Source organism: Vicugna pacos, chromosome 34, assembly GCF_048564905.1.
Source record: "Vicugna pacos chromosome 34, VicPac4, whole genome shotgun sequence".
NCBI classification, from domain to species: domain Eukaryota; kingdom Metazoa; phylum Chordata; class Mammalia; order Artiodactyla; family Camelidae; genus Vicugna; species Vicugna pacos.
In genome coordinates this window covers 11,178,154-11,187,861 of record NC_133020.1, presented here as the reverse complement: position 1 = coordinate 11,187,861, position 9,708 = coordinate 11,178,154, and the positions used below count along the sequence as shown (strand labels likewise).

Sequence of the window (9,708 nt, the reverse complement as noted above, 5' to 3'; positions counted from 1 at the left end):
AAAAAGGATCTTAGCTGTACAAGTTAATTTCTCTGTGATAATTGCCCTTGTTAGCAGAGTGTACAATAAAGAAAGGTAAACATTTTCATCATCAGATCAACTACAAACTAGGTACTTACAGGAATTTAACTTCCTAAGGCCTAAGTTGTAAGTGAAATTTGTGTACTGTCAAGTAACTCACTAGTTTATTATAAAGACACTTTGAAAATTAAATCCATGCATTTCTATCAAATAGATCATGAACTTCCACAAATTGATAAATTAAGCCTTATAATAAATTAACTATAGGAATATAACTATATGTTTGATTAAAAGGAAATATAAAATAAAGGTAAACTGGGCCGTTTAGGATGGCAGTTTAATAAAATTACACGAGCAGAGTCTATTTGGCAAGGTAATCTGTACGGTAATCCACCAATAGGTTATACTGATGCTCTTCTGTGTAATAAAGAAAAGGTTAAGTGTGAAGCAAAGTGTACAAGACACAAACAATGAAAAAGGCAAACTATACATTTGAAAACATACCTGTGGTTCATGGCCAATCATTTCATATCTCTAAGAGAATCATTTTTAATTATATACAAAGGGTGAATTTAATTGTCATACAAATGTTTGAAATGCTCTGATATAATAAATCCCCTAGGATCACATGACTGCTAAACAGATTTCCTTCTCTTTCCAAATACATTATTGATCAGTTTGGCCATTGATTTAGAGCCACTGGGCCTCCTCTTTTCTTTGAGTTTGAAGTTTGTCAGGACGTCCTTGATAATTCTGATGAACATCATTTCCACCTCCAGAGACTGCTCTGCTGCAGACAGTTCACAGAATTGGCAACGGTAATCCAATGCCAGCTTTTGCCCTTCTTCCCAGCCAACTTCGCGCACATGGCAGAGATCTTGCTTGTTACCAACCAAAAGCACTGCTGAATCCACGGCTCTGAAATACAGACACGCAATTCTTTGGCAAGACTGTTTTAACAACTGTCTTTTTTTTTTTTTAAGTTTGTTGATGTCCAAAAGAATTACAGACCAAAAAAAGAAAATAATATTGTATATGTAGTATGTGTGGTTGTGTGTAATATTCTCATTTACTGAGGAGAATTTATTACATAAAATGCAGTAAATGACACAGAAACAAGAAGGCTCTTAAAACACAGGATTGGAAGTGACAAAAGCTTATTCCTGAATGATAGCTCTGTTTACTAACAAGGCATGATTGTAACATTCTCCACTTTCAATTTCCTTATTGTTTTAAAAAAAAAGGTATATGTAAAAAAAAAAAAGTCTTGTCTCACAGAATGCTCCTAGAGATTAAATTAAAATGCATATAAAAACCTAGCCAAGTGCCAGGCAATAAAAGATGCTCACTAAGTAATATTTTTAATTTTCTTATCAATTGAAAGAGGAGTAACTAATGTCTCTTTACTAATTGAACAATTTAGACATAGTTTTCCTAAGGAAAAACATTCAATACTTGTTGCTGTTTGTTCTTTGTTAATATTCATCATAACACACTCTAAAGAAAATTTTACAATTTTGTGACCTTATACAATTTTTCTGTTTATTTAAGAAATATATTTCTTTGTTAAAGTAGTGTCTTTGGCAAATATCAATATAATCTCCTCGGTTACAGTGTACCTAAAGTAAATTTTTCTAAGACAGAGTTTCACTTGAAGAATATATTAAGACTACTATTCCTTCAATGGCATAGAACTCTGCCAAGATACCTAATATAGGGAAGAAATGGGAAAATGGAAACAGTGTTCAACTCTAAAGAGATATTGCACCGAAACCACGAAACGTGGATTTCATTCACATGAACCGTAAGGGAAAAAGCACTGTGTGTACTGAATTTTGAGGGTACTAATAGTATCTTTTTCTATATACTTCAGAAAATTACTGTGAAGAATTGATGGGAAGGGTGAATGAAAAATTTTGAAGGGTGAGTGTAAATATCAGATGTAATTTTGTAAAACAATGCCATATTTTGCTTTCTGTCTACAGATAAGAGAGCTGGAAATAGACTTTAGTTTACGTAGAGATTGAGAACTGGAAATACTCAAAAATTATTTGGTCAGTACATTAAGAAGATGGCCTGAAAAATGTCAAATACAAGGATTTTTGAAAACTTATATGTTGTTGACTATTCTTAAGTGATTCTTTTGATTTGGGAGAGTGTCAAAGTAATTTTATTACTGACCTTTACCTAAGTCATGGTGCTTAAATATAAGGCATCTAATGCTTGAAACAATGGAGTTCCCTCAAAATCAGTAACATTAATAGATACTCAGAGCTATGCAGTACCTTAGTAAAATCACATTCTTTTCTCCCACCATGCTTCCATCAGTTTTATAATCAGAAAAAGGAGGTCTAGAGATTAAAGGGTTTACCTAAGGTTAATCAGATATAAACAGAAATTTACATCAACTGACTCCAGGGGAATAACTTTTATCAATTATTATCTTGATGGTGGGCATTTATAAATATCAATATTATCAATGATCTCTTGATAGTGGGCATTTAAAATAGACATTAAAAAAGCACGGATACCAAGTTTCAGTAATAATACTGTGCTTTTTTGCTTCCCAGATTGGAACATTATTTTAGAGTTTAAGGACAAATGTGATTAAGAGCACAAAGAATCCCTTACACCAGCATGTTAAACAAAAATAAATCTTTTAAATGCAAAGGCTAAAACAGTTTTTTAAAAGATAAATTAAAATGGAAAATTCATAGGTTTTAACTCACACTTACTAGTGCAAAAATAATGCTTTTCTTCAGAGTCATTTGTGTCAAGACATTAACAATGAGGAATTGTTGATCAGCTCTTTATTTTAGGAGGTGAAATGGAGAAAAATATATTCTCATAGTTAGAATTTATAACAGTTTGATTATTCAGTCTATTTTGCTTTGAGAGACTGAACAACCCCATGACTAGGAATTGGATGCCAAATGTAATAAATCTGGATTTATTTGGTATCCTTAACATTTTTTGTGGGAATGAAAAAGAAGGGTGGAAAGGGAACTATCTTGTGTACAGAGGACCATTATTTTGCAAGTGAGTCTCATGTTAACAATAGAAGCTGTCTTGTAAAATAGCCATTTACTCAGGGCTAGTAACTGTTTATGTCAGCCAGGATATAAAGTATTCTCATCTTATTCCTTTTACTACATGTGTAACTCCTGTGGAATGGAAGGTGGATTGTTCAGGGCTGTTAAATTTTGTAATTGGAAGCCTGCATTAAACTCTTCCTAATGATGCTTACAGCTATATGATGATTTACTAAAGAGAATGGAGAGAGGAATGAAAGATATCTCACCTTTTACAATGACTAGTTTGTGGCTCCCGAATTCTGTAGATCAGTGCTTTTGCAAAAGCAAACGAAGACCTGTCACTGATGTCATACACAATAACAAACCCATCTGCCCATTGCAGATCACTTGTGAGGGAAAATTTTGCTTTCTGTGGCTGAAAATAAACCAAGCACATTGAACGTGGTGGGATCTGACACCTGTGTTTTACACCTTTGACAGTTAATTAATGGAGACCCATTTCACCAGGAAGAGAATTCAGTAAGCCAAATACTGATATGTTCTAATGTGTAGTTGCTTGTTTCTTTGTCCTTTTTCTTTAATAAAAAGTCATTATATTTTAAACTATAAAGAACTATAATAAAGTTATAGTATCTCATTTTACAACTTTCCTCCTCTTTTTCTGAAAATTTGATAAGCTCTAATTATTGCCCTTTAAATTAATAGCCACATTTTTTTGAAAAAAGAGAATATTGTTATCTTTATTAGTAAATAAAATATATATTAATTTTTGGTACTAGATCTAAATCAGTTAAAAAATATTGATGAGGTTTAGTTAAAAAGATTTTTCATACCCAACAGAATTTGTCCCATGGAGTTGCTCTAAAATCTTGAACAACCGGCCATTCCTTCTCTTATTCACATAATTCTATTTTAGCCTTTTTGTATTTGAACAAAGAGGTTTGTATTCAAAATCTTTCTTACTTAAGCTTTATTGATAGTGGTTAGTTACAAATACAACTTAGCAAAAATATAAACTGAATTGATAAGCCATTAAACTATTAACTTCTGACAGCTACACTGTGACCTGATAGAAATATATTATGAACACAGCCTAATATTGCTATTTTAAAGATATCTGTAATATAATTTTGTCATAACTTTACAGAGAAACTAGATAATAGAATTTATAACACTAAAATAATGTCTTAAATTTTAATAATTAAAATTGAGAAGTAACTTCAAGATTAGCAACTTCACATACTTTTATCCAATCTTCTTCAAATCATGATTGAAAAAAATAAAAGTATTTTGTCGCACTTACCTGAGAACAAGGGTCATATATTTCTAGATTCAATTGTTTCCCTTCCAAACACAAATGCTTATTATAGATAGATTCTGAAAAATACGGATATACTCATCAGTATGGAAATACTCCAGAATAAAAAAAAAAGATAGACTTATATTTGGATCACAGTCCTGCAAATTCACCCAGTCATATTTTAGTTGAGCAGTACTGTGGGTTTTCTTTGTTGCTGGTGGTCAAAAAACATGAAAATGTTATAGTTGCTAATAAATATTTCTTACAGATGAACTTCACTGCTGGAGTAATTCCCCTACATGCTTATTTTCCATTCTATTACTGTGGATGAAATATCTGTGTTTCTACAGCCAATCCATTCACTATGAACAAGTTACCATTTCATCTGACCTACTGAAAGACATGGCCCCACTAATTCTACTTCTCTCTTCTGCATCATAAATTTTTCCTCTTTACCGTATCGTTACTGACAGCTGAATTTCTCCTAACTTAGCAATCCTTTGGATCCCATAATCTCTTTCAGTTATCGCTCTATTCTCTGCTGGCCTTTTGGTAAATATCTACATCCCCTGTATCCAGTTTCTCTCCTCGCATGATTTTCAAAATATTCCAATCAAGTTTTAACTCCAATTACTTGACTGAAACTGTTTTTATTGAGGTTATGGTTAAGACTCAGTGGAAAGTCTGGTGCATTGATTTTGTCTTATCAGTAGTATTAACCTGGTCAGGCACTCCTCCCTCCGTAAAATGTTTCTTTCACTTAGCTTTCAAGGCAACTCTCCTGGTTTTTTTGTTTATTCTGTGTTGCTTTGCATTAATCTTTTTCATTTGTCCAACAATATCTTCCCTCACTCCAACCATGAATCCATTTTATGGATGTCTTCTCTATCTGCACTCACTCCCTTGCTAACCTCATCCAGTCAGAGTCTTTATGTAACAATTATTGCTGGCGATCCCATATCTGTAGCCCAGACCTCTTCCCTGAACTCCAGACAACCGTCACCATTAGACAACTCTATTTAGATACCCGACTGACATCTCAACCTTAACAATCTGAAATGGTACCTCTGATCTCTCCGCAATGACTTTATCTTTCACAGTTTTCTGTATCATTAAATGACATATCCACAGCTCCAGTTTTGCAGGTTAAATGCCTTAAGGCCATCCGTGATTCCTCCTTTCTCTTATATCCTGTATTTATTCCATTAAAAATTCCTTTTCACTCTGTATTCAAGGTTTGTTTGGATTTGTCTGCCTCTCACCACTTCCGCTGCCAACACTCTGGTCGAAGCCACCGTTAGTTTTGTCTATCACAAAACCTCCTAACTCATCTTTCTGCTTTATCCCACCCCAACTCCCTTCTCGTACCAAGTCTACTCTCAACATAGAAGCGAAAGGGAATCTGTAGCCGGATCATGTCACTGGTCTGATCAAATCTCTCCACTGGCTCCCCAGCTCACTTGGCTAAACCAAAAGCTTTAAAATGCCTAAGAATTTCTCTAGTTATCTAGTCTCCCTTTACTTCAGTGATTTCAGTAGACCTCTCTGGCTATTGTCTGTCAAATTCTTTCCACTGGAGCTACACTGACCTCCACACCATTTCTCACATTTTTCAGACAGTTCCTTCCTTTGAGCTTTGGTAACAGTTTCTTCCACCTCGAATGTAATTGCACAGATATCTATTCTGTAACTATCCCTCCAGTGTTTTAATACAAGATCTACTTCCATCTAAAATTGCATATTGACACAAAATCATGACCCATTCTGGCAAATACTCTGTAACCCACAGTAGGAAGATGTAGCAGACATTTGGGAAAGTCAACTGCGGGGGTTAGCGATGAATTTTACAATCTTTCTAGGTTATATTTGATGAATATTGTTACAGTTTCATTAAACTTTAATATATGTTTTCAGACAGTTTATTCTAAACTTTATACGTTTACTATTGTGAACCATATAATTTCCTTCTAAGACATTTAAAAATATCCACTCTCAAAACTCAAAAACTGCCAGCAGGGGTCACCAGCTCTTAACTTTTTAGAACTTTATCAGTTGCCCTTCAAGCATTCATTTACAATACAGGGTTTTTTTGTTTGTTTGTTTGTTTGTTTGCTAGTTAGTCCTCACACATTGCTGATCTTCTGTTCATCTGGCTGTCTTTTAAAATGTCTCTCGGTCTTATATTTTTAATAGAGATGTAACAGCCAGAAACGTGTACACTTTATTTGCTTATGTAACTATATCTTATAAAAGATTAAGGTGATGTTTTTATTTTGTTGTTGCTGTTAGCGTTTTTTGTGAGTGTTGTGTTGTTTTATTTATGCTTTGTTTTGTTCCATAGTTTTGTAGCTTGTGCGTTATGTTGACCTTTTTGACTGGCGTACTTGACTTGAGAAATGAAATAATACGAATTTCTCTTTCTGTATGTTTCTTCTTTCTATAATCAGTTTTCAAATGCTTGCCCGTGAACATTTACAATGTCATATGGATTGAAGCACTATGTTGGCTACATGTAGGAAACCATACAAGGCAACACCTGAAAGTTATTTTCTAAAATACTCTAATGATGCGACCTCATGGATGAATGCTAAAGATTTTTGTTGTTTATTTCTCATAGAAAAACACACTTGCAATCATAACTTCTTAATCTGAATATTATTGAGCCAAAAAAATAATTTCCCTTTCTCCAATTCTCGTATTTCTTTAAAATCTTCATTTTTGTTTAAAAACCAAAAAAACCCTTTCCCCCATGCCTTCAATCGGGTAAGACAGTAGTACCATTATATAAATCAATTGCTGATCCAAAAATGTATGCAAACCTCTGGCAAAACTCCCCACTTTTTATTAACTCCCCACTGTGACATTTCCCATATGTCGTGCTAATTCTGATCAAAATAACAGACATTTATAGTAGAGTTAATGAAATGATCTTAAGATTATATTGAGGGGCCCTGACATCTGTTTTAGAATTTTTCTGAAACTTACATAAGCAAGCTAGATGATGAAGATATGGTCTTTAATCAAAGCATAGTTTCCCTCTTATTTGACATGGTTTGCAATAAAAATAAGCATTTATTTTGTAGCCACTTGTGCTTTTATAATTAATTTCTCTTTATCTTTGAACAGATGTTGCTTTATTTCAAAATTGTTTCATTGCTTACGAAAAAATCCATATGCACATGCTCCACAACCCTTGACATGGAGGTAGGGGGTGGGGGAGGTCCTCATTTTAGTGTTTTTAGTTCTAGACTGAAACTAACTGGATTTCTGATCCATCTCAGTTAACATCAAATTGGACAAATTTTATCATAAAAGAAAATTTAATTCAAGTACTTATTTGGGCATTTCTAACCAGAATCCGTGAATAAATAAGTTGCTTAAAAGTGCAAAAATGGAAGATTCTGTTAAAATGCTTCTCTGATATTAATTATGATGCTGAAGTTTCAAGGTGAAAAAAAGCCTATGAAGTAGTGACTTACCAAAATTAGAAGCATATTCTCCAATGAATCGCTTGGTAAGAAATCTTACTGTAAGGGCTGCAAAACAAAACAAGCTGGATTTAGGGGCTTACCCATTTTAGGATACAAATAATTTAGTTATATGCATAAGCTTTTACCTTTTAGCTCAAAAATTACCAACCATTCATGAGGACTTTAAAGCTTTACTAACTTCTGGTCTAAATGATAATCAGCAAGATTCCCACTGTACAGCCATAAAGATTAGGAGGCTAGGAAGGGATCTTAGCATGCTGCCCGCTCAGATCACTGTGTAACTCACTAATGCACACACGGGGCAAGTTATCTTTGTAACAGAGACAGATTTCTCATTAAATGTGAGATGCAAGAACTATGCCATCTCTTTATTTTATCAAAGTAAATGTGGCTCCAAGGTGCTTCATGCTAGTATTGACCAGGACAGTACCAATCACATGCAACTGTTTAAGGATATTGGGACTTAAAAATCCAGGATGCAGAGGAAGGACCTCTAGTGTTGGTTTCTCTTACTGCAGCTCCTGGGTCTGGCCCGTTGTTAGGATGCATTGGGCTCAGGTGGCTTTACTGGTGGCATCCTCACCACCATCATAATGTGACCCCAAACACAACAGCATAAAACAAAAACATAGCTTCTGAGGTCAGGGCATCTGCTGCTCAGTTCCCAGGCATCTAAAAAGCCATTCCCTTTCAAAGTTTTCTCTTCCCAATAATGTGACATCTAAAAATAATCCACAGGTCTCCACGCAGCTCTCTCTGCCTCTAGTCTCAGGACAGGAGAATCTTTTCAAGGCCACTGTTTGGTCACTGGTATGTGTGGCGGCAGGTGTGCCGGAGTGAGAAGCAGATGGGATAGTGATGGAGAAAGTTCCTGTTATGTCTATGAATTTTAGACATCAGGAGAACAGGACACAAATTAACACTTCAAACAGTTACACCTCAACCTGTATATTACATTTTAATAAATATACAGTTAATTGCATTCTTTGCTGATAAAGTGAAAACTCCTAAAGAAAAATAATATATAGTTATATGAAGTTATACATATGTTATAATATATATTATATATCATGTCAATATATTTCTCTCTCTTATGGTACTCTACACCATGCCACAGAAAACACCACCACTTACCAGATTTGCCTGCTCCCTCACCACCCAAGACAGCAAGCTTTACATCATTCATCTTGCTTTCCAGCTCCTTCTTGACCTGTCCTGTCTTTCAAAGCTACTGACTTGAGCCAAACGTGTTTTTTTAAATCTTTTTTTACTATTGCTGTTCTCATTTCCCTAAGGCCAGCTCCACCCCATACTCCTACCATCCAAAAATAACTTTACAAATATTTTCCTAGAGTAGTTTTGAACATGACCCATTGAAAAAAAAAAAACAGTGGCATTACCATTTAGACAGAAAGGTTTATTAAGCCAATTGTTCAGACTTTTAACAGAAACTGTTAAATCTTAATCTACTTTCATATACCTGAAGTCTACCTTATCCTAGGACCTAGAAAAAAGATCTCTGTAACCAAAGTTACAATTTACTCTGATTGGATCAGTTTTGCTTTTTCTATTAATACTACCTGAGCCTACATCTTCTTGGGTTTCTTCTGTGAAAGACAAGTGGGGATAAGTTAACCCAATCATGAAAAGAAACGGGAGAAGGAGGATGATGGCCACCTTGGATATTTTAGTTTAGGTTGACAGTGCTGCACGTGAATATTCAGCCCATGTTCCTGAGTCACGTGAGGCTCTCAAGGAGAAACATGGGCACCCCAGGGTTTCACCTTTCCAATGGGCACCCCAGAGTTTCACCTTTCCAATGTCTTCCTTAATAAGTAACTTTTCTATCACTTTTCAAAAA

General features: G+C 34.6%; 1 protein-coding gene across 1 annotated transcript; it reads right to left on the bottom strand.

Annotated features, from left to right (window-relative positions):
• Positions 1-341: 341 nt before the first annotated feature.
• Positions 342-9,066, bottom strand: RERGL (RERG like). Its single transcript, XM_006199909.4, has 5 exons — positions 8,982-9,066; positions 7,836-7,892; positions 4,360-4,433; positions 3,323-3,471; positions 342-939 (listed from the first exon to the last, which is right to left on the bottom strand). Exons 1-5 carry the CDS (start codon positions 9,031-9,033, stop codon positions 657-659), a joined length of 615 nt encoding a protein of 204 aa, XP_006199971.1. The 5' UTR covers positions 9,034-9,066; the 3' UTR covers positions 342-656.
• Positions 9,067-9,708: the final 642 nt, after the last annotated feature.